This window comes from Echinops telfairi, unplaced genomic scaffold, assembly GCF_000313985.2.
Source record: "Echinops telfairi isolate 266 unplaced genomic scaffold, ASM31398v2 ScPeMD7_7468;HRSCAF=8506_0, whole genome shotgun sequence".
Taxonomy (NCBI): domain Eukaryota; kingdom Metazoa; phylum Chordata; class Mammalia; order Afrosoricida; family Tenrecidae; genus Echinops; species Echinops telfairi.
The window spans coordinates 56294492-56321001 of NW_022111369.1; the positions used below are offsets into that span (position 1 = coordinate 56294492).

Genomic DNA, 26510 nt, shown 5'->3' on the forward strand with positions numbered 1-26510 from the left:
AGGGAAGCCTCATCAAGGTGTACATTTCACGTCAACCACCCAGACGGCCGATGGCCGTATTTCCCATCTCTCATTATACATGCTCACCCGATATGATTTCTTTAGGTTAAGTTGACTAGACACAGACAGAGCTTCCAAACTGCCAAGTTTGTAAAAGTATAATGCCATTGTCACTTGGGAAAATATACATTAAAAGCTGTTGTCAACTCCTGGTATCTTTTCACTTTGTAAATATCCATTCCACTCATTCTCTTTAAACTTTCACTCACCTGGTCATAACATGGACCTTATTATTCATTCCAACCGTCTCCCCACAAAACACCCCCAAACCCATGGCCATGGAGTCAATTTCAACTCTTAGAAACCCTATATAGGGATTCCAAAACTGCATATCTTTATAGGAATGGACATCCTCAGCTTTCTCCTGTGGTGGCTATAGGGTTTGAACCAACAACCTTGCAGTGAGCAACCTACAGCCTCAGCCACAGCACCACCAGCTCCCCTTTATCCCAGGGCATCTCCACAACATTAAACTCCCCTCGTGCCAGGATCCATTGCCTTCACGCCAACCGCACTGGGGATGGTGTCTTTTACCCACTAGTCTTTATTAAAGGGCTTCTTAATTGTGTGCTTGAAAAGAAGGGGAAATCATGTCCCTGGTGGGCTGGACTAACAGAGAGAGAGAGAGCTAGCCTACTGTAAAACTCCAGGGCTCATAGCACTCAAGCCAGATCAGCCCCAGAGCTTGAACTCCAGTCTCCTGATTGAACCAGAGAGGGCCTGGTGCTACTCAATCTATACACACTGACCCGAGCTCCTGCCAGTTCTCACTGTTGTTGAAGCTGAGGGTCTGACCCTCACATCTGGGGAGAAGCTCATTCTCGAGTAGTTATGTAGCTTAAAAGGCCCCAAGCTCCAACCTAAGGAAGCCGTGTTTTAAGTGTTAAATGCTGTCTTCTTACAAACGTATGTGATATACAGAACTAGATAAAAGTCACAGCTCCAGGAACTTCAAAGTCGCGACTTTCCAACTGAGAAAACCCAACAGAACCCCGCTTTGGCGCAAACAAGAATAAAACAGCTTGACTTTTCACTTCCTTCTTAAAAAGTCCCACTAAGCAGCAGCCATGAGTTTGTAAACTTGAGGCAATGGTTAGCACACAGACGTTTGTGCTTTGCTGAGTCTGATTGGCCATTTCCGGGAGGACTAACATCGAGCTGCCTTTGACTGGGGCTGGATGCTCACCTCAATGAGCCTCATCTTAAACAAGTGTTATGCATTGCTACAGTGCCAACAAGCTAGCAAAACCCGGGTATTTCCCTGTCTAAGTTCCTAGAACCCAAGCGTGCCCAGAGGAAATTCCCACCGAAAGGTGGCTGACAGTAATTACTTGGTCCCATGGAGAATGGCTGGTCGTAAGTGCTGTGTCCCGGACTGAAAACAGCTGAGCAGTCTACAGTCACCTGTTTCTTCCACGCTTTTATGTTGACAGCTCTGTCACACTGCCATCCCGGTCCTCACCGGCTACAGGAAGCGTGGCAGAGGAGATGCCAATAAAAACTCAACCTGGGTTTGAATCCCAAACCCAAACCCACTGTCATGGAGTGGATGCAGATTCATAGCAGCCCTATGGGGCAGGGGGAAACTGCTTCTCAGGGTTTCTGAAGCCAGAAGTCTTTATGGGAGCAGACAGCCTCCTTTTTCTCCCTGGGGCAGCTGGTGGATTTAAATCATTGAGCATCTGGCTCACAGCTCACTGTTCCCCCTTGTAATGAGCAAGTCCAACACATAACCACTGTGCCTTGTAATGAGCAACACATAACCGCTAATGCCTTGTAATGAGCAAGTCCAACACATAACCGCTGTGCCACCAGGTCATGATGAAAATAACTGACTCTACATACTACCCTACCATACTACCCCATGACGCATTCAACACAGGTTAATGATGCTTAACACACACACACACACTGCATGACTGACAACAGGAGGTAGTTTAACAACCAGTTTCATTCCATTTGACTCCTGGCATTACTTTAACTTTAAAAAATAGTAATAATTATCCTAAATTAGGAGGATTTTACCAGTTTAGAGCAAAGGATTAAGTAGATTCTATTTAGAGTTAAAATGAGGCAACAACAGAACGCTGACTTTTCATCATTCTTTTTTGACAAGCTAGAATTTCCTATCTGTAAAAAGGCCCCAGAGGTCATATGGTCTCACCATGTTCATTTTATTTTAAAAACTCAAAAATATCTGCGAAGGAACTCTCCGAGGTCACATGGCAAATCTGTGACCCAGCCAGGACTAAAACTCCTGTCTGATGACTCAAAGACTGGACTGCACCGGACACAACGCTACTTTCCCAAGAAGGAGTCTGTTTCACCAGGAACTTCAGCTACGCGATACCAACACCTCACCTCCATCGAGTCATATGCAACGCCTAGGGACCTATAGGATGGGGTAGAACTTCCCTGCGAGTTTCCAAGCCTGCACCCTCTTTATGGGAATAGAAAGCCATTTTTATCCCTGGGAATGGCTGGTGGCTTTGAACTGTCAGCCTTGTAATGAGCAAGTCCAACACATAACCGCTGTGCCACCAGGTCATGGTGAAAATAACTTACTCTACATATTACCCTGATATTGATCTGTCTCCAGACCCTGTAATGGTTGCTGCTGCTGCAAGTGTTTGGACTGCTCCAGAGCTTGGTGAGAGCAAACTCCCTCTTAGTACAGCTTTCTGTTCTGATCATTTCACAATCGGGGAGGTTCTATTTGCAATTGTTCCTAGGATATCAATGATCAAACCGATCACTCCAGAAATAATATTCACGAATGAATGCAGAATGCTTGTAAAAAGAGACGTCGCCATAAATACTACAGCATCACAGTGGGTTTTTCCTTCTTTCTTCTGGTTAATCTGTGGGCATAATAAGCCAAACCCACTGTGTCCAGTCAATTCCACCTCAAAGCTACCCTACAGAGAAGAGCAGGGCTGCCCCACAGGGCCACCATGTCTGTCAGTCTTTCCAGAAGCAGCTAGACTCAACTTTTCTATGACTTCTATAAGTCTGAACAACCAACCCTGCAGCTGGTAGTTATATATAATCTGTTGTCAATTTGAGAGGATGAAGAATGAAGGGGTGGAAAAACGAGGAGCTCATACCAAGGGCTCAAGTAGAAAGAAGATGTTTTGAAAATGATGGCAACAAATGTGCTTGACACAATGGATGTATATGTGGACTTTGATAAGAGCTGTACGAGCCCCCAATACAATGATTAAGAAAAAAAAAGAGTGAAGGGGTGGAGTTTAGCCTGTCAATCAGGTCCCAGCTTGATGACCTCATTTGGAAGTGCTAAGAAGATAAATAGCTCACTGGAGGCAGGACACAGGCTCACTCCCTGGGAGACATTGCAGCTGACAAGACACATGGAGCTATGCTACTGCCCTAAGCTAGAAGAGCCATGTGGAGACCCCTGCCAGTGCTGAGCTGCTTACAATGCCACTGGATCCAGAAGACTCTTCACTCACTGGCCTGTGATCTTCCTGCATGTGGTGTCATTGCATGTGCTTTGTGAGTCTGAGGAGGACTTTATAGATTGGTATCGGACATATGGGCCAATATCAGACTTATGGACTTGATTTGGACTGGGCTAGGATGTTTTCTCAATGTTCAATTGCTCAGGTATCTAAACCTCTTTCTTATACATATGAGTGTCCATGAATTTGTTTCTCTAGTCATTGCATTAAGCAGCCCCATGCTTAATTCGCTGTGCCACCACGCTCCTGTGGGAAGGACACAAGATGTCTCGAGTGTGACTGTAACTCTGCCATGCGAGGAGCTTCTGCTAACAGTGCAGCCTGCAGCAACGAAGACTGGAGCAAGGAGTGGGAGAGCCTCTTTTGTGTAGGGAATGGCCGGGGCTTCAGAGAAGGAAGAAGGAAGCAAAACATAATCTAACTAGTGGAATGCGTCTCCATTTAAAATCAAAAGCTTGCTCTCAGGGTTGGGTAGATCATTTCATTAACTGTCCTGGAAGCCTCACTGACACACACACTTAGAAGTCACACTCTCTCCGACCCGGAAGGGCACTCGCCTCAGTCTGTTTCTCTTTGCAGGCCCCAGGCCTGGAGTCATGTTTAATAAATAGTTAAAATCCAACAAATGGTTACTTCTTTATGTTAGCCAAGTCATTTCCAATATTCCATGGCCTATTTTTCTCCTGGCTTTCTATTAGGAGACAGAGGGTGAGTGGGTACGAATGGGTGCAAGCCAGAAAACCCAGACACCAGTACCCATGCAATTAGGGCTGAGAGACCAAGGCTCACCAGTCTCACTCGCAGACAAGGGTGGTTGGGAAGTTTGATAATACGCCCATGTCCATCCACAATAAGGTGTTTCATCTCTCATGATCAGGCATTTACTGGAAATTAATTCTCTCACATTGCCTAATAATCTTATTGCAAAATGAAAGTGTTGTAACACCAATTTCTTTAGAATCCGAAATAAAGGGTGAGTGGAGTGCTCATCAATCACATTGTAAAGGGGATTAATAACCCGACACACGTTGCTGACATATTCATTATCACTTGGATTTATGTTTCATGTTGCTATCTCCTCCCTGCCATCAGAATTTTAGATGGCTCTGTGTTTGCAATATAAGGAGCTCTTTGGGCCAAATGTTAAAGCACTAGGTTGCTAATAGAAAGGCCGGTGGTTCCAGTCCTGCAACCACTCTGTGGGAGGAAGACGTGGCTGGGAGTCTGCTTCCATCAAGATTCTAATTAAAAAACCAAAACCAAACTCACTGCCATCGATTCAATTCTGATTCATAGAGACCCTATAGGACAGAGTGCGCCTATGGGTTTCCGAGAGTGTAACTCTTTACGGGAGTAGAAAGCCCTGTCTTTCTCCTGAGGAGTATCTGGCGGCTCAAACTGGTGACCTTGTGATTAGCAGGCCGACCATAATCTCTACCTCTAGGATTCCTTGGAACTGCATGGTGCCAGTGCCATTCTGTTTTGTAGGGTTACTCTGAGCTAGAATTGGGTGAATTGCAGTGGCTATCAGTGGGTAATTGCAAAGAAGAGAGAGGATTAAAACAACAACAATGGAAAACTGAATACTTTATCCTGAAAACTTCTCAGACTGTGTGCATTGTTCTGAACCCATGCAAGCTGTACGGAGACTTATGGCAATATACCTGTGCTTGAAACCGACCACCCCGGCAAGAGAGAGACCTGGAGCAGCACACCCTAAAAAAACTACTAGGCAGAGCCCCACCTAATAGGTGACTTGATAACAAAGCTAAATTTTGAAACACAAAATGTACATGGATGTGGAGTAAAAACAACTGCTTTTTCAATTAAAATCAATCCCTCTTAATAAGTACATTTCCAAATGTACCAAGCTGGTAGTATTAATCAAACGCATATTTAATATTCTAATTAGTGGAAAAGAGCTTACCCATAGGCAACACCTGCTATGGTGCACTTCTTAAACTGCATGACATTGCAGGTCAGCGTACCAGTTTTGTCAGAAAAGATGTATTTAACCTGAAAAATTGAAAATGTCTCATTAAAATTTCACATGCCTGCCTTTGTATGCCTGGCTTGTTTTTTATAGAAGAAAAGAAAATTTTAATTATATATGTATCATTTTACAATTATAAAATTACACAAGGGATACCAACTATTAAATGATTGATTCCTGCATTCCTCAAGGGAGGTGTCGAACTATTTATTTTGTTTTGTTTTGAGTATTTTAGCAATGCAATAGTTCACCTATAAAGAAAGAAGACTTTCAAGATATCAGAAAACCTACGTTCTTGTTGTCGTCGCCGTGAGGTGTCATCAGTTGGTTGCGATTCATAGTGACTCGTGTACAACAGCATGAAACTTTGCCGTGTCCCACGCCGCCGTCACCACTTTTGCCACGTTTGGAGCCATGGTGGCAGTGTCAATCCATTTCATTGAGAAGTTTCCTCTTCTTATCCAACCCTCTCTTTCACCAATAAGCGTGAAGTTCTTGTTCAGGGATGGGTCACTCCTGATAAAGATGTCCAAGCTACAAGAGATGAAGTCTTGCCAGCCTCCCTTCCAAAGAGCATTTTGCCTGCACTTGGTCCATGTCCAGCTTAAACATGCATATGAAGCAAATGGAAAAATCAGGGCTTCGGTCAGGTGCGTTTTAGGGCTCAAAGTGACATCTTTGCTTTTTAATACCTTCGGGGGGTCTACTGTAGTAGATGTGCCCAGTGATTTCTCGATGACTGCTTCTGGAGCAGTCATTGTGGATCCAAATACAATGAAATCTTTGGCAACTTCAATCTTTTCTGCTGATCATGATGTTGTCTATTGGTCCAAGTCATGAGGGTCTGTGTTATCTTTCTGTTGAGCTATATTACACATTGAAGGCTGTAGTCTTCAATCTTCATCAATAAGTGCTTCAAGTTCTCTTCTGTTTCAGCAAGCAAGGTTGTGTCACAGCTTGTCAATCAGTCTTCTTCCAATCCTGACATGGCATTATTTTTCATAGTGTAACTTCCTAGATTAGCAGCTCAACATATATCCTCAATAACCAGTGGAATGATACTACCCTGACATGCCGCTTTCTTGCTGTTAAGCAAAACAGTATCCCCTTGTTCAGGTCCAACCACTGCCTCTTGGTCTATGTATCGGTTCCACACGGACACAATGAAGACTTTTGGAATTCCTACTCTTATAAAATGTATCCATTATTTATTATGATCCACAAGACTGAATGCCATTGCATAGTTAATGAAACACAGGTAAATATATTTCTCGCATCCTATGCTTTCCAGAGCCAGCTGATACCAGCAAGGACATCCCTCGATGCACGTCCTCTTATGAAGCCAGCTTGAATTCCTGGCAGTTCCCCGTCCATGTTTGCGCTGCAATCATTTTCTAGTTATCTTCAGCAAAACTCTGTTGCATATGACATTCATGATACTGTTCGATAATTTCCACGTTCTGTTGGATCAGCTGGCTTCCTTTGGAATGGACCTAATATGAATCTCTTCCAGGTGATTGGCTAGATAGCTGTCTTCCAAATTTCTTGGTTTCAGCTAGTGAGTGTTTCCAGTGCTTTATTTCCTTGTTGAAACATTTCCATTAGGGTTCCATCAATTCTCGGAGCTTTGCTTTTCACTAATGCCTTCTGGGCAGCTTGGAGTATTTTCCTTCAACTCCATTGGTTCTTGATAATATGCTAACTTCCAAAATTTTGGCTGAATGTTGACCAATTCTTTGGGGTACAGTGATTCTCCTGAATTTCTTCCATCTTCTTTTGATGCTTCACGCCTTGTTCAATATTTTACCATAGACACCTTCAGTATGGCAACTTGGGGGTTAAATACTCCCCGCCCCCACCCCCAATTTTTCCAGCTTGAGAAATTCAAGTGTGTTCTTTCCTTCTTCCCTTCAGGTTCTCTAACTCCCAGGGTTTGCACACATTCTTATAATACTTTGTCACCTTGAGTTGTTCTTTGAAAGCTTCTGTTTGGCTCTCATACTTCATTTCTTTCTGTGCTCAAGAGCAATTTCCAGTCTCTTTTGACGTCCATTTTGTTTTCTTCTTTCTTTAATGTTTTTAAATAACGTTTTGCTTTGATCATGTATGATGTCTTTGATGACATCTTAGAATTTGTCTTTATTGTGCGATGTGTCTATTGTCGAGATGGTCTCTAAAATCAGGTGGGATATTCTCAAGGTCATATGTTGGATCTCCTGGACTTGTTTTAATGTTCTTCAGCTCACCTTGAATTTGCACAAGTTGCCTCCTTTCCTGATTGATGAGACTGAGCTTCCTCCATTGTCTCTTTCCACCGATGTAGTTGATTTGATTCCTGTGCAATTGGGTGATATCCACATGTATATATAGTCACCGTTTAGATACAACTACAGATGTACAGAAACCTGCCTCCATAAAGTTGTCATCGTTTATATGAGAAAGTGCCAGTGCTGCTACTTAATATAGACAGAGAATGAGAAATATCAGTCCATATGTCTTAACGATCAATTGTAAAGCTGAAGATAGCTTATGCAATTAGCTTTATCAACACCAAGATTTTTGAAATTATAATTTTGGCTAAATAAAGCAAAAGAGTTGGCCAATAACAATAGTGTCTCCCCTATCCTCAAACATATTTTTCCCCTCAGTTGGCACCTATAAATGGGTTATAAATATACCCACATATACCAGTCGAGCATATACTATGCATCTAAAGTTCCTATTACTAAATATACTTAGACACTCGCCCTTTCCCCGAGAAACCTTTCCTTCCTTTCAGACTTAGCTCAGTGAGAAATGCAGAGACAGGTTGTCCTTGATGCATCACAAGGCTCCACTGTGATGACTTCAACATAGGGTCGTTCACATGAAAGCCGTCTACCTCATTTGGCTTTCCATTTTCATTACTGCTTGCCTTTTACTATCACTCTCTTCGTAAATCAAATCTTTGTCTTTGGATGTTGAAAACATTATGCATAAACAGATAGACCTGTCAAAGTGTTGCAAAGCAAGCATGTTACTTTGCGGACTAAGGTATGTCGGACCAAAGCCATGGTATTTTCAATCACCTCAGATTTATTTGAAAAGAAGCCTGAAGAAGCATCGATGCATTTGAATTGTGGTGCTGGTGAAGGATCCATCTGTCTTGGAAAAGTACCTCCAGAAATGCTCCTTAGAAGCAAGGATGGAGATATTTCATCTCACCTACTTTGGACATGTCCCTGGGGAAGGACATCGTGGTTGGTAAAGCAGAGGGGCAGTGAGAAAGAGGAAGAGCTTTGATAAGAGGGATGGACACAGGGGCCGCAACAATGGGCTCCCACATAAGAACAATCGTGAGGCTGGCTCGGGGCTGGGCGGTGGTTCGCTCTGTTGTATATAAGGTCCCTATTGTATACAAGGTCAGAATTCACTCGTTGGTACCTAAGAACAACAGCAGCAGCATCTGGGCATGTATTTTTAAGCAATCAAAGCCTTGATATAATTTAGAAAGAATTTTAGCTGATCCTTTCACTGTAAACATTTTTAACAGCTTCTCTCTATTTGCTTCTTCATTATTCTTTCTTTCTACTTCAAAATCATTAGGTCTTCATCTGCTAATTCTCCTTCATGATCTATAAGCTGCTCAGTATCAGCAATCACAAGTTCTAAGTTCAGTATTCTTGGCATATGGATGATTTTCCCACCAATCCCTTCCTTATTATTCTGATAAAAATGCTTGGAGATGGTTCATTAGAGGTGAACACTGTCCAACTCTCTATCCATGATGACTCAACACCTGCACAACTTCACTGCCAAACAGACCAGTTTGCCATACTGCTGTTGTCAACTGTGAATCACAGAATTTTACACCTATGAGTGAACACCTGAGAATGATCACATCAGCAAATTACATGATGCAATACATAATCATATTACTAATAACATGTATCAAAAAACCTCACCAAAAAATGGACAGTTGTAAATGGAGTTTGCAGTAACTCAAATACACTGAAAGCCAGAGACTATCTCTACTATTTAGTTCACAAACAACAAGACACGCTGCATCATCATTAGAGCATATGATCAGGGACTGTATTTGCGCTAATCTTTAATCCTGAGAGCACAGCCTGCTTTAAGCAGAGTTTTTAAAACTTTATTTAGTAAATGTGTAGCTATTCATTCACTAGGGAATGCATTTATGCCTATCTCTCAAGTAGTGATCATTTAGAGGCTGTCAATTCATCTCAAGTTGCGTGTAAGGCAGAAATTACACTGGCCGACACTAACTTCCACTTCTACATAGCTACAAGACACGAAGTTTACCTGGCCAAGTTCCTCATTCAGATTAGAAGTCCGAGCCATGGCAGCTGTGTCGGTGGGTTCATAATACATGTCAACATCCTTCAAGGCAAAGAAAAACAAACATTACATTTAGATAAGGGTTTGGATGAAATTTTGGAAACATATCCTGTTTAGCTGGTGAGTAACATATATATCTGATCTCTCACCTCTGATTCTAGACTGATCACTATTTCTTCTGGGGTAGACGGTTCAGTTTTAAATGACATGCAGTATTAAGAGGGACAGTAACTAATGTGGCCATGATCAGAAGAGTGGTTAAAATAAGGATTATGATGGGCATCACGAGAAATGAAAATGAGAGAGGAAGCTTAATTGGAAAGGGACTATTCTAACAGGCATGACAGTGGATTTCAAATGCAGTCATTTGAATGCAGCACAGCAGTCCTTTGGAAACAAGATTAGACATTTTCATAGAGGGCTCATCAGGCAGAGCCAGAATAAAAGGAAGGCTGTTACTAATCTCATTTCCCTACAGGAAGAAGCTGCCTTTAAATGAAGACTGGGAAATCAGTCTTGCATTTATCTGAAGCCTTATAAAATCTATGTTCGTTAGACAGACTCCCCACCGCTGAGTGAAATCCGACTAATAGCAACCCTACAGAACAGAGTAGACCTGCCTCTGGATTTCTGAGACTTTTTATCTTTACAGAATCAGAGAGTCTCATCTTTCTCCCTCTTGACCCTGTGATTAGCAGCTCAATGTGTAGCCTACTGCCACCAGAGTTCCTGTGCTTATTAGATAGGCAGTTGTAAGGAAGAAGGCTACTGGTCTGATTCCGCACTCAAGTCGTCTTTACAAACAATATTATTTTTGAAAATATAAGCCAAAGTTAATCATCAGACTAGTTACTAGAGCTGCATAGTATTATGATGCAACTATTATTTCTATAAATAGGAATCATTCAAATAAATTCATACACATCATCTTACACACTTTTCAGTACCATATCTTCAACATAAAGTAGGTTAACATTACACTTCTAAGTTCTAGTGACCTGTACCAGGGAATTAAAAAAAACGACAATGATGGTCAATAGTTTACTCAAGAAAATGGGGAGCTGCACATTGTACAGCAGCTGTTTGTCTTGTCTTTTTTATCCTAATGTCATTGTTAAAAAGAAACAACAAAAAGTAATACAATACAAAGCTTTCTCTACATTATAGGAACATTAAAATTTTGGGCATATAAAACTTGAAGATTTATTTAATTTACATAAATCTATTGATTTTTACTTTAGTTAAAGTAAAACTGTAGAAGGGCAACATACTTGTATTTGGCAAACAAAATACTCAGGAAAGTAGATACGCACATAGGTTTTCCAGGATTAAAACAAAAATGTTAAGGAAAAAACGCAGTGGAAATTATGTATAGCATGAAAAAGTGAACGATATAGATGTCTAAGGAAATTTTAACAGTTTGTGAAACAATGGAATTGTTTCCCACAAACTTTCTGAAGCCCCTCATATAACAATTACATCTAGCCTGGTTGCTTCAAGTGGTCCACAGAGCTTTATTTGTGTAGAACCCAATTGCTCATGAAGTTCTTCATTGTGCCACGAGTCCTCTGCTCTAGGCCACCCCGAGACTGCACAGGAAGTGCATGTCTTCCCATACCCATGCCAGAACGCAAGAAAATGAACCTCAAAGAAGTGAAATGACTCAACAAACGTTAGCCGGCAAGTCAGTCCTAGCAACAGAATTCTAATCTACATATTTTTAAGTTTCCGCAACTGGAGACCTACTTTTCCCAGGATGTCTGGTTTGTAAATCTATGATTCGTCAAATGTGTGTAGGGATGGGGGTAGGGTTGTTACCATTATAAATGTATGAGGATCAAAAACATTTTAAGATCCATCCCAGAAAATCAATAAACCAGCTGCCACTGAGTGGATTCTGACTTATAAAAACCCCGTGGGACAGAGCGGAAGTGCCCCATAAGATTTCCAAGGCTATAATCCTTTTAAGGGATTGCCTTGATTTCCTCCTGTGAAGCAGCTGGCAGATTTGAACTACTGACCTTTCAGTTAGCAGTCTAGCTTTTAACCAGTGCACCACTAGGGATCCTTGTAGCCAAATAAAAGGTAATTAAGGTAAGTTTTCTGAGAGATCAGAAGACAATACGTATGCTTGGGTGACAAAGAGAGTAATGATTCATAGTTACCCAATTTATGAAGTATGCCTGGGTAAATTTCACCACTTCCAATGTAACCAACAGGCTGATAGGAATGAGATTGTTGAAAAGGATGATGAAGGTCAAGAAATTCAATCCAAAATTATTAGCGCCACCATCTGTTGGAGGAGGTGTGGAAAAGGTCATTTACACCTAGATATTGTATTTCCATGGGCCACAAACTCAGCACACAAAGTACTTTCTTTATTGCATGAGGAGGTTTCAAAAGGCGTGTGGACAGTGGCAATAAAAGATAATGGAATTTTCCCATAAACTTTTTGAAGCCCTCTCCTATAGGACATACACATCTAGAGGTAATTCCGGAGTGAAAAGGATGACAACTATCTTTATTCTCAAGTGCGTGTTTCATGGTGGAATAACAGAATGTGTATTCTTGTTAATCCTATTAGGCATGGCATCATGGTCCTGAAAGTGAAAGCATTATGAAGTATTTCAAATCCTGTTCCAAACAGAAACCAGGGGCAGAATGGCAGATTTTGAGATGTAATGCCTCAAGTAAGTAGGATCACCTTCATCAAATGACTGAGAATTTCCCCTGTAAGAGGCTTTATTTTAAAAGCAAACAAATAAACCAGCAGCAGAAACAAGTATTAAACAGACCCACTGCCATCGAGGCAATTCTGGCTCTCAGAAACCCTGCAGGGCAGCTAGAACTGGCCCGTGGGTTTCCCGGATGGTAGCTCTGTATGGGAAGAGAAAGGGCCTTCTTCCTCCAGCGCAATGGCCGGTGCCTCCAACGGCTGACGTCACTGCTAGCAGCCCCCATGCAACCACGAGGCCACAGGCAGTCCCGCTTAAACTACACGCCTCCTCCTGCCCAAGGTGCACTTTCAAGGGTCTGGAGACATGAATTGAAAAGAGTGACAGTTCCACTGCTGACACGGTACACAGATGGCTTTATAAACAACGTGGAGACTTTGCTACAGATTTTTACTGGAATTTGTTTCTACACTTTTGAACATTTAAGAATCTATAGGCAAAAAGCTCATCAAATGGAAATGCAAAATGACTTCCTAGAAATCTCTAGAGTGGTAATTGATAGCCAAACAGTAAAAAAGATGCATGTTCCAAGATGACCATCAGTACATGGCTCACTGTGCTCCCGAGTGCAAATGAAAGCACATTCAGTCTTGAAAACATGTACACGAATTTTTTGGTGCTTTATAAAATAAATATATTTATTATATCCTCCACACACAATCTACTTTCCTGACCAGGTAGCTCTCTAATACCTTGGATAAAAACGTTTTTCAAGAACAGTTTTGTGTTAATGGGTGGACACACCGAACATTTTACACGAAACCTTGGCGTACTCCTTATGTTTTAAGGATTCAGACATTTTAGGGATTCTTGTGCTGATTTTTAACATTTGCTGAGATCTCACTGAGAAATAAAGATAGGATGCCCCCAAATCTTTGCAACAAAGTATTCCTTTTAGAAATAGAGGAAATCCCATGAAATAGATCAAGTTGAAACAAATACATGCTTTCATGGCTAAAAACATAAGAATAGTGGGGAATTTAATGCTTACAGTTTAGACTGAGATACCAGTCCTTTCCAGAATGCCTTCGATTCCAAATGGCTGAGCCCACAGAACAGATAAGAGACATGGCAATTAAGATACAAAATAAAATCAATATTTGCACGTTTGTAATCCGTTCCACATTTGAGAGCTTAAGTGGTGGACTTGTTGAATTCTGTGGAAAGAAATAATATGAGCAATTAAGAACTGTGTACAAATGATTTGGTAAAATATATTTCTTTTTCAGGAGGATGCAAAAGTAAGTCAGAACATCTAACTATGGATAAACTAAAAAAAAAAAGTTAAATTCACTGTCATTTAGTACATGAAAACACGGTGACCCTATAGGGCAGAGAAGATCTGTCCCCAAAGGTTTCTGAGGCTGGAACCTCCTCTTTCTCTCAAAGAGCAACTGGTGGTTTTGAACCACAGGCCTGGCAGTTAGCAGCCCAAAGCATCACCACATGAAAATGAGCAGAAAACCATCACAGATAGAATAAGCTGTCGACATTTAAACTTATTGCTGCAGAATCCCTTCCAATTCATACTGACCCAATAGGACACAGCAGAGCCGCCCACCTCGAAGGGTTTCCAAGGCTACAATCTTTACAGAGGCAGACAGCCACCTTTTTTCTCCTGCACCGTGAGTGGAGGGTTTGAACTGCCAGCCTCTTGGCTAACAACCATAGCTCCTGTGTCAGTGGTTAGCCATCTTTTTATTTTTCAAGAACACTGTACCATTCCAGCATTTGCCGCAAGTACAACAGTAAGAAAGAAGAAGGAAATAGCATTCTGTTGGTAGCTATAATAGAGTAATTGTGCCATGTATGATAAACACTGCATTACTTGGCCATTGGTGCAGAATAGACTAGAAGCATCTAGCTTCCCAGCTGATGAAAACCCAAACCCCAGCAACACTCTATAGAGTTTCTGAGGCTATAAATCTGTACAGGAGCAAAGACCCTCAATTTTTTTCCCTATAGACTGGCTGATGGTTTTGAACCACCAACCTGTGTTCAACCCTTAACACAACTTGGCGTAGAGGCACACTAATGGGCGCATGTGCCCCATACCAGAGGCCTGGAGATGCTAGCATACAATGATACTACTATTAAAAGTGTCTCTGGTTTTCGATTTTTGAGTTGCATGTAGCGATTGTTTCACTGGTATGGAGGTAACTGAGGTAGTCCTGGTTATACAGAGTCAAAGAGGCAAGTGTCCTTGGTAAAAACCCCACCTGCATCAGTTTGGTGTCATGTCCCGTGTAGACGACTATCCCATGAACCCACTGTGTATTTCTCAGCTGAGCTCCTCGCAGAAGAATCTGATCAGCTCCCAGGGGGACGGTGCTAGAACAGAGGATGTTGACATTAGAAACATTTTCTAAAAGTGTGCAAATTCTACAGCCACTACGGAAAACCAAAACCAAACCCATGCCAAACCCAGACCCTACAGGACGGAGTAGAACGGCCGGCCGCATCTGGCTTCTCAGGCTGCAAGTCTTTACAAAAGCAAACGTCACAATGTTTTTCTCCCAGTGGTGGCTGGTGCGTTTGAACCCGATTCTGCAGTTCACAAATGAGCACTTTGACTTCTACACTGTCAAGGCCCCTTAAAAGGTGCTGTTATTGAAATAACTTCGGCCATTTACTCCACTTTTGAAAAAGAATCTGCCCGCCCCCTCCCGCCCCCATAAGAATGATTTTCTTACACAGGTAGCATGGCTGGAGGGCAGCATTTACTTTGCTGCTTTTCCTAACAGCAAATCACCATCTCCTGTGATACTACTCTTAAAGAGGAGGAGATGTTTTGGGATTCACAGAGAGTAATTGTTAACTCTATTTAGGACTTTTCCTGAACTAGTAAATTCATTTAGGTTTCTTTGATGTTTGGATGTGGTGGAGCTGGGAAATATGTTCTCTGCCCACTCACATACTTTCTTTAAAATTAAAAATAGCTTGGAGAATACAGGTGCCAAAATAATATGCAAGGGATGATGCCTACACAGACCTGCCGTGAAACTGCATTGCCATCCTTGCTCCCCAGGGATGACTCCTGTATTTCAAATGTCCGGGATATTAATTTTATGCTCTTTGAATCTTGATTCTCCAAGTATTCATTGAAAATAACATTTTTAATGAATGGCAGCCACTTGACAAGTCTTAAATATTAAAAAGTCCTTTGAAGTGTTTTTGACTACAAAGTTGAAGCTTTCCATTCTATAGACTTTAAACCACATTTTTCATAAATAAGGCTCAAATTGGATTCTTGTGTTGTTTTTGTTTATGGCCAGGCTATATCCACTGTGTTTGACTGTGCATTGCTTGTAGATCCAGGTAGAATGGAATACCCCTGGAAGCAGCAGTCAAGGGATCCTATGGCATATTACATTCGGTGAGCCTGTGCAAAATGCCTTAGAGCAGTGGTTCTCAACCTCCCGCCACCCTTTAATACAGTTCCTCATGTTGTCGTGACCCCCAAATCATAAAATTATTTTCATTGCTACTTCATAATTGTCATTTTGCTTCTCTTATGAATCGGGCAACCCATGTGAAAGGGTCATTCAGCCCCCAAAGGGGTGGAAACCCACAGGTTGAGAACCACTGCCTTAGAGTGTTAAGAAGCAAAGATGGCACTGTGAAGGTTATTCCAAACCCTGGTATGTTCAGTCACCTTATATGCATGTGAAAGTTGATCAATGAATAAGGAATTCTTGAAAAGAATTTGAAGTCTTCGGAGTATGGTGTTGGCAAAGACAACTATTAACTATACCATGGGGCTGTCAGAAGAATAAATAAATAAATCAGTCTTGGAAGAAATACAGCCAGGTGGTTGGCTTGGAGGCAGGAAGAGGAGAAGTCTCTTGCATTTTGTGCTCTGAGGAGGTACCAGTCCCCGGAGATGAGTGTCATGCTTGGTTAAGTAGAGGTTGGTGACCGAGGAAGCCCCTCAATGGGATGAATTGCTACAGTGGATGCAACAAGGGGATCCAACATCGTGACGTTTGTGAAGATGGTGCAGGATGGGGCAGTGTTCCATCCTGTGGTTTCCCTGAGTCATTATGAGTCGGAACTGACTGGACCCCCCTAATGACAAGGACAACCAATCAGTAAGTGCATTGTTGGATGATATGAGCAAGGATGTCAGAAGGGTACAGGATTGCCACAGATAAACGGAGAGTGTGCATGGCAATGGAATGGTGCAAGGATTTCCATCATGCCCTCATTTTAACAAGTAGAAAAAAATAGTCAAATATAAAGAAAAATATGCTGGTGGAAATTTTTTCTGGAAAAAGAAAGAAACCATCTGCCAAGAAAGGCCCAAGAGAACAGCTTCCTTGCCAGTTACGAGACAGTGAGATTGAGCCCTTAATGCCTGGTGCATGTTCATGGTCCAGCGGGGTGGGAAGGCCACTGGTAGACCGGACCTCACACTTTGCTTCAGGAACGATGTGAGTTCCACGAACTCAAAGGAAATCAACCCAGATTCATTTAGATGAGTCCGTCTTCAGGAAACTAAAGCTGCATTCCAGTTGAAAAAAAGGAACAAAGTAAGGGTCACCCTCATGTCACCCCAGGCACAATCGTGTGCCTTCAGGATTCTAATGGAAGAGAACCTTTCTCGTGTATGCTTCCAAGTTGGGGTGCAATTCAGACTTGTGTGGGGTCTCAGACTCAAATCACATTTCCAAGAGGTTCTTGGAAAGGTGTGGAACCAGCTTCTGGGGTCACATCTGTGCCAAGTGTTCCTCACCTCACCTATTCAAAGGAAGCCTGGTTGGGGCACAGATTCCGACTCGGGAGGAAGGAGCCTGTGGGGCAGAGCAGCACTAGCTCCACAGGGTTCTCAACGCTGTTGATCTTTTTTCCTACCAAGATGCCTCTGAGTGGATTCAAACATCCAACCTTTTTGTTAGCAGCTGTGTGCACTAATTATTTATAACACCCAGGGACTCTCCTTATCTATTTAACGAGGATATACCAGAACAGCTATCACACCAGCATCTGTGGTATGTACGGATGGGATAAGGCGCAAATTCGTTAAAAATAAATAAATAAATAAATAAATAAATAAATAAATAAATAAATAAACCCTTCGTCTTTCCAATTTCAAGACAAAATTCAGTATGAGTTTTCATCAGAACTGTAATTCCAAAGTATCTGGCACGAACAGTGATTCCATCTTCCAGAAAGGAATCAGCATACACTATCCAAACACAGGGGCCTCCAAAGAGCTCCGGGTATCATTGTAAAAGTCATCTGTGCTGCCAATACAAGGGGGCTTCAAAAGTGTGTTGGGGTGAAATCTGCTATCTTTTAATTTCATCTTCCCACTAATCTTTTGGAGTATATCAGCACTGAGCAAGTTTCTCCCTTTCACATAAAATGCAACTGAATCTGTAAAGTTTGCTCTTAAATTTGGCACCATCAGATCCAGGATTTGCTTGGCATCAGTTTGATGGGGGAACTGATAAAACAGGCAAACCGGCCAATGCAGAATGTCAGAATACAAAAGTGTTACTTTTGTAATTGGTCAAATCTCTGATTAGTCTATAACCATATGTTACACACACACACACACACACACACACACTCACGCCGAGGCAATTTTAGAACATATAATTACCACAGAAATCACAAGAAAGCTTTTGGTGGATATGAATGAGGATAAGGGTTTAAGGGCACATGCCAACTGTCCTTTAGGGTTCAAATAACAATAATGCAATGATAAAATAGTGAAAGCCCTGATAACATTTTCTCAGGTGGATGAGCATTTAGCTCACATTTGGTTTGGCCACTAAAGAAGCTGGGTAGATGGAGAGAGGCAGGAAGCGAGAACTGCAGACAGGAGGGAAGCAGGAAAGCTCCCCTCCCTGTTGATGCACTCTTATAGCTCAACTCTTTGCAGAGGCGGCTTGCTAATTTCAACAGCTCTTTGTCCATCTCAAACTGACTCCTATCAGGAATGAAACTCTTCTGATTATGCCCCAAGGCCTCCATTCTCGGAATGAAGCCGTTAGCTCTCAGACCCTCAGCCGGGCAACATCTCAGCCACGTGGGCCATGCCCTCCACAGGGGGCATGTGCTCTTCACTCTCCAGGTTTGTCTCTTCCTAAGTTGGCATCTTGTCTTCTTTTGCTGGTTCCCCCTCCTTGTCCCTATCCTCTTAATGTTGGAAGTGTCTCCACCCAGTCCTGGGGGCTCTTCACTTTTCTACCTGTAGTCTTCGTTTTGTGTGATCATTTTGTCTCACAGCTTTACATATCTATGCCAACAACTCACAAACTTTCCTCAGATCGCCCTCCCAAACTCCGTAGTTACATATTCAACTTTTCTGTTTGGACATAATCAACTTCCTTAAAAGAGCTGAGGTGGTCCAACTGTTAGGTACTCAGCTTCTGACCAAAAGGCTAGTAGTCCAATCCCAGCTGCCAAGACTACAGTCAATAAAACCCAGTGGGAGAACTCTACTCTGTCCCATGGGGCTGTCTGAGTTGGAATCAGCTGAAAAGCTGGTCTGCCTCTGTTCAATGTCCTCCAATAAATCCCCATTTCACTAAGAGTGAAACACGTGTAAAGGTCTCCAAGTCTTACGTGAGCCCAGCAACTTTCTCGTCCCTCTTCTATCTCTTTTCCCTGGTCACTCTTACTCCAACCACAAGCGCCTCCAACCCATTCTGCAAACACTCCTAGCAGCTTTCCACCTTTCCAAGATCGAGTAATGATATAACAACTGATTTGTAATTTTTATTCCTTCTGTCTGAGTCCTCTCCTCTCCCTTCAGACAGTCAGGTGGTCAACTTCCCCAAATCCTACTCATCTTTGCTCAAATATTACCTTCCAAATGACACAAACCTAAATGTCATGCCCTCCCTAGGACTCCTTATCTCCCCTGCCTGTGCTACCACTGCCGCCACCTTGCCCCCCTCCCAAGGAGCTATCATTTCCTAGCACACTACAGAAGTTGCTTATCAGCCACATTTTATTGTTCATCTGTTTATCTGTCCCTCACTACAAGAAAGAAAGCGCAGAAGAAATATGTTCCTGCTTTGTTGGTTGCTGCACACGGGCAAGTCTAGTATGGGCTGAATGAATGGGGAAAGAGGAGAGGCAGCGAGAAGGGGAAGAAGCAAACCCTCACCCAAATGGACCACAGCTAATAGGGCCTGGAAGAGAACATGTGGAATTATTCAGAGAAAAGAAGGAAGGATTCAATTCCATGAACCTCCTTGCAAACAAACTTCTGATATTCTTTATGCCTAAGGGATTACAGAAAGGGACCCAGGATCCAGATTGCATGGTAAGCCTATAATCTGCTATTACATCATAAATATTCTGGCATATATATATTACATCATAAATATTCTGGCATATATATATTACATCATAAATATTCTGGCATATATATATATATATAAAGAGCCACTGGTTATTTCTTCATTAAACAGTCTGCCACAAGGCTGGGCACATCCCTGGAAACATCTACCTTCCAGGCTGGCAGGGACCCTGGGGAGGTCTTCAGTGATGCCCATCATGTAGCACTTTAACAAAAAGACTCCATGTTGAAGATTAATGCTCACAACAGAGGGGTTTGAGTCATCCAACTTGGGGCACAAGAAAATCTGTATCTGGGCTTGGAAGACACGTCACCATTCTGTCACACCATGGTTCCACGGTCGCATGAAACCGACTTTACCTACCTGTGTCCATCGAGCCTTATGTTCCCAACAAAGTCGTAGAGATGCCGGTTTGGACTCTCACACTCGATTCTGCCAGAAAGTCTCATCAAACTGTCAATGTCCTTTATATCTGATGTTGCTGGTAAGCCCTATTAAAAACATTTTTTTAAGTTAGACAAAAGAACATTACACACATTTGGGGTATTACTTCTCGCAGGCCATAAGGACACAAAGAAAAGCCAGCTCTAAGCGAGCCCACAATTTAGCGAGCAACTGCCTCCACTTAGACACTACTCTCACTGTCAAGAAATCCTTACGGACTACCTTCCTCTCCCCATGAACATAGCATTTTTTAAGCCTAAGAACAGAGCAGCTTTTGTAAAAGTTCCGGAATATAGTTAAGATATTATAAACTAGTCTCCTAAGATATTTCACACTAAGGCCTCAAAGGACGAGCCATTTCCAAAAATAAAATTCATATCTAGCACTTAGACAGTGCTGAATTTCCAACAGGGGTTGAAAAAGAAACAGAATGTTCATTCAAGAAGGGTAGTAATGTTTCTGTTCTTTTAAGTCCACTTAGGGGAAAACTCCAATACGGTGCCCCATTGTTTCCACCACTCACCTAGCACTCAAGGAACACAGGCTGTAAAGGCCATTTTTAAATGTGAGAAGATATAAATATTACAGTTGTTTGGGGCTGGAGGGGGTATGAAAAGTAAACAGAGAAATAAAGACCATGTCCTGAGACAGAAACATGTTTCAGAACAGCAACGGAAACGTTTCAATCTGGAAAAGCCAAATAATAATTGGGGGCAGGTGAACAAGGAAACAAATAAGGCTAACACCATGACCAACCATTTAAGACTAGGAGCATTTTACCAGCAGGGCAATGACTGCTACCTGAGCTACTTTAAAACAACCTTCTCTTGTCGAGAAGTTGTGCAGCAGAACATGCCCCAGTGCAGCAAGGGACAAGTCAGCGCGGCACTAATTTTACTCTTCCAACGGGGCAGTTATTCTCCCCCTTCTCTGACTGGTTCCTCCACCATTAACATAAACCCACTGGCCTCCAAGGTTCCTAAGTCTTACCAGTTACTTTTGATCCTATATGCATAGATCGATCTTAAAGGAGCACAATGCTCAGGGCTGACATCCTTTACTCGTTAAGCTAAACTGAGCTGGCTTTAGGAAGATGACTGGTACATGTTTGGTTTAAGGTTTAAAAATGATCTCAGAGAGAAAATTCAGAGGTTCATATAGTCTCCCTGACTCCAAGAAATCTGAATTACATATGTATTTAAAATTGGGCTTTACACTCCACCTACTTGGATCAGGAATTGTCTAGACCAGCAGTTCTCAACCTGTGGGTCGTGACCCCTTTGGGGGTCCAACGACCTTTTCACAGGGGTCGCCCAATTTATCACAGTAGCAAAACAACAGTAGTGAAGTAGCAACAAAAATAATGTTATGGTTGTGGGGTCACCACAACATGAGGAACTGTATGAAAGGGTCATGGCAGGAGGAAAGTTGAGAACTACTGCTCTAGAGTCTGATAAAAATGTCCACTAACGGGAGCCAGGCCCAACCAGTTCCCCTCGTCTCATGGTAAAGCAAGCAGTTGTCCATGGAGGCAATCAATCTCCGCTTCCATTTCCTCATCCTCTGCCTGACACTTCTTCCTTTGCTATCCCAGGCAAATAGAACCCAACTTCCAGAAAATGCATATTTCATTATGCGTAGTATCTATATAAAGGACTTTATCATCCTCCAACTAAGTCTAACCATTGTACAATATTTAATTACATCAGTCCAGAAAAACCTCTTATAGCCAGAGAGGTTCAGTGAGAAAATATTTGCAATTGGATAGAATTAATTCCACCCCAGATAATAACACTGAGAAATAAGCTTTCATTCCATGCAGTAAAACTGCAATCAATATGACAGACTTGCATGCGACCTTACCTGTCTGATTTTCAGGTTTGTCTCACCATCTAAGTTGGATGTTTCAATGTAACACATGGCCTGGGGCTCACTGTTGTGTGAAATTGAGAAGCACAAATATTTAGGAAAGGATGGGGAACACAGCCACAGCAACACGAGTAGCAAACTTTATGTAAATGCTCAGACTCACAGAAGCCTTTGATTCCAAACAAAGCCATGAGTTACCTCCTTGCTCAATGGTTCTCATTCTAACAGCAAGATGCCAGGAGGCTGAACCCAAGCATGACAGCTTATGGATCTGCTTTTCAGCCAGAAAGACTCAAAAGCAATTCCCTAACAGCAATCACTTCTGGTCTGTGAGAAACGTAAATGAACAGATCTGTCACATTGGATTTAATTTGCTCATCCATATAGACACCACACAGATGCCATCTGCATTGTAAGCAGCTCTGTGTTGAGATTTTAGTTTAACTCAGAAATATCAAGTGGGATTTCATGCTGGTGGAGCACATGTAAATTGGTTAAGAAAAGTAGCTGAGTAGAAAATTCCAGACTGCTACTTCTACAAACTTGCATTTATTACTCTTCTCGATGCAGGGAGTAGAATCATATGAAACGTGTTGCTAACATTCCAAGCCCCCGTTTAGAAGCTGTGTGAACAGACTTACGATGAAAGCAGACACACCTTCTCTGCTCCCATTTCTCCTGCTCCTGCTCTCCCAGCTGCTCCAGAGGCTTTGGGCAGCAAAAGTGAAACTGCAGCTCAATAGTAAACTAAGCATTGGCCCATTTGGCTATTATTACTCCTTGACCTACAGCTAGAAGATCAACGTCATGAGCTGCCCCCAAGTGTTTCAGCACACTCTGTTGTGGGGTGGCTGTGGTAAGGGGGGGGGTGTGTTCTCATTTTACCAGGACACTGCACCTGTGACCGGCTCATATCCTGTCCCTTAATCACACGGACTTTATTCACCGAGAAACTGTCAGCATGTCAGTTTGTAGCCCGACAGAATAACTATATCCTAAACTATAAAGAAAATCATTATGAAATTAAATCCATCTTTTTGGTCTTTGGTTATATAATACACCTAACTTCCTGGCATCATATAAGTAACTATGGATATAATCACAATCAGGTGTGATCAAAGCTAACAAGAAATACATTTGTAAGTCAAAAACACCTGGAATCTTCTGGACAGTTTCCAATTTGTACATGTGCAGAATAGATTTTCCCAAAGTTTCTGAAATGCACCATTAGCTTAATTTTGTGGCCTGAAAATTTGTGAAAATTACTTTTCACATGGATCTTACCTTTTACAGGTAAAAATTCTGCAAATTCTTAAGTCCTACTCTATGAGTTTTTTTTCATAAAGGCATTCCTTCTCCCTAACTAGAGAAATCTTTCAATAATTACATTTCATTCTATCAATTATTCAAACTTTATTTTCTACCGCAGTCACCATGGTAACTTAGTTCTGGCTACTTGACTCAATTTGTCACTTGTGTATAAAATGGAAATTTAAACAGTTTGTGAGCTTTAGAAAACTTATCTTCTGATAATATAGAAGCATGATGACAAACAAATGCTAAATGTACAGTGTTGAATCCAGATTCAGGCAGGAAAATGCATTAAATTTTTATGGATCAATGTACTTATCCAAGGCCATTCTCCTATTACAGTGAGAATGATGTTTTAGCTCTAGGTCTGTCTTTCTTTTGTAAAGTAACTCTTTTAGAAAGTTAAATGGCTGACTTCTATTTGAAGTGGGACAAACAAAAATGCATGTAAATCTACATTCCCAGTAATTACATTTTCAGTAACACCAAAGCAGTTCTTAGTAGTGCTGTGAAAACGCAGCAAGAAGTCGCAGATAAGGAATCATGCTAGAGAATACGCAGTTCAGCAAATCATGATGACATCCAAGACACATACTACAGTCAGAGAGGCTGAGCAGGCTTTTTGATTAGTAGGTGGAAAAATGAAACAAGATGCGTATCACAATACAGACACTGGTCAACAGCGGAAATTTTTCACAGTAACGTGCACTTTGTCACTTGTTACAAGTGGGATAAAAGTTGATCCCACCGCATGCGGTACAAAATGTACAACATCCAACTTTGTGCAGGGGTCCTCCATAAACCCTATACACGTCCAAATTAGAGTCATAAACACCAGAGGAGGTCTGCAGAGCTTAAAGATATTTTTTAACTCTGAGAATAAAACGGGTAGATTTTAGACCATGAAATTTTCTCAGTGATTCTTTGCTTCACGAAAGCTTAACAGTGCTCAATACCATACCCTGGGGAGGTAAGAAGTTAAGCCTTGCAACTGAGGCATGCTGTGAAATATCAATTTTCATCAATGATGTGTGCGGAATTGAAATCCACCTTTACGGGCATGCCTCATGGACTCCTATTGATAACAATAAGAGCCGAATCTGTCCAACTGCGGGACAAGCACCATCCAACATTGGATTCTGGTAAGACGGTTTAGAACATCTGTGAAATGCTCATTATCAGGAAATATCAAATACGATTGGTCTTAACGGAAGAGAGAAATAAACCATATTTGGGTGCAACTATTCTCTGGTTTAGGGTGAGGACCCACGTACACATGTCCTGTGAAACTCAGTGGTGCTAACCTTGACGACAGACTGATGAGATCTGCTGGGAGATGTTCCCCATTGGTCACTTTCACTATTTCCCCCACTGCCACCTACATGTCCCAGTTTAAAACAATCAAAATGGGAAGAGAAAAAAATGAATAACAGAGGGAGAAAACAAACAAATGGACAAAAGAGACAGAAAGTTTGAAATTATTATAAAAATAATACATGTTAATAAAAATGTCTTGTGCCTATTTTTTCAAGATTTATTTTGATCAGGTCTAAAGGCAGAAGAAAACACTTCATATTTAAGGAATGCTTATTTGCTTTTAAGTTCGATTTTCAGCGCAAAGTTTTCTCAAAAGTGTTCTCATAAGCATATCTTACCAAATAAAAGTAAAAATGCACTTTTATATAAATGACTACTTTATTTTATAGATGGTATTTCCTCAGCCCAGTGTCTGAGCAAAGTAACCTAGAATAATTGGTTCTGTTGACATTTTTCCGAGTCCGAAAAGTTTTCCGAGTTAACTGCATTCAATCTTATTAGCTTCATTGCACAGATATAGATAGATCTCAGGAAATTAGAAGTCATAATTGCAGCATTTTGAGTGACATAAATAAGTAATAAAGTCTAGGTACTATACTGAGTGAATCAAGTGCAAATATTTCAGCAAGGATATGACAGACATGCTAAGAACCTATCCAGACTTGAATAACTTCTCATTCTATTTTACCGCATATACTCGAGTATAAGCTGACCCGAATATCAGGCAAGGCATCTGATTTTACCACAAAACTACATTAAAATCTGCTGAAAAGCTTGGTCTCTACTCGAGTATATATGGTATTTAGACTTTCTAAACATCTCAACTCATCAGTGATTTTTGATTCTAAGATTTCAGCTTCTTCACTTCAAAATTAAAGCCAATAAAGCTTTCATTCATATTCAAGATTTCTTTTCAAACTACCTCATAGAGATGCACTATTAGTAATCAATAATTGAAAAGCTTTGGGAATTCAAGTATTACACACTTTTGTTTATTTTTACGGTCAAATGATGATAAACAACCTTCAAAATATTTTAATTTCCCCCCTTAATTTATATTAGGACTAGTATTATAGTTTTTAAACATAAAATCATTTGAAAGTCACATCTACTAATGGCTAAGAGTACTGAGATGTTAAAGTTTATTGTGCCAACTGGGTTGATAAACACATGTGGGGTTAATTAAAGGGCCGAGAGATAAATGGCTCGGTGAGCCTTGCCTTTCGAGTTCTCGGGTCTCTTGCTTTATGATGGTAGGACCAGGATGCAGCTGCCTTAGCCAGTTCCCTGCTTCAACTGGCAAAGCTCTCTTCCTGCAAGGCATCCCTGAGGAGAAGCCTTGCCTTTCGAGTTCTCGGGTCTCTTGCTTTGTGATGGTCGGACCAGGGTGCAGCTGCCTTAGCCAGTTCCCTGCTTCAACTGGCAAAGCTCTCTTCCTGCAAGGCATCCCTGAGGAGAAGCCACATGGACCTACCCTGATGCACCCTGGGTGCTGGAGCAGCCGTGTGGAGACCCCTGCCAGCACTGAGATGCTTACACATTCACGGATTTGGCATTCCTCCTGCAGTTGGCATCATAGTGTGTGTTTTGTGAGATGGAGGAAGACTTTGTGTATTAGTGTCGGACGTATGATTTAATG

General features: G+C 41.6%; 1 protein-coding gene across 1 annotated transcript in view; it reads right to left on the reverse strand.

Moving 5' to 3' along the window:
- Nucleotides 1-26510, reverse strand: part of ATP8A1 (ATPase phospholipid transporting 8A1) — a 222369-nt gene that overhangs the window by 162919 nt on the left and 32940 nt on the right. The window contains exons 7-14 of the mRNA XM_030888552.2: nt 24859-24932; nt 22238-22307; nt 20294-20421; nt 14831-14942; nt 13603-13768; nt 12042-12169; nt 9841-9918; nt 5470-5558 (exon numbers count right to left, since the gene is read on the reverse strand). Coding sequence (XP_030744412.1) covers nt 5470-5558; nt 9841-9918; nt 12042-12169; nt 13603-13768; nt 14831-14942; nt 20294-20421; nt 22238-22307; nt 24859-24932 — 845 coding nt within the window. The remainder of the gene's footprint in view (nt 1-5469; nt 5559-9840; nt 9919-12041; nt 12170-13602; nt 13769-14830; nt 14943-20293; nt 20422-22237; nt 22308-24858; nt 24933-26510) is intronic.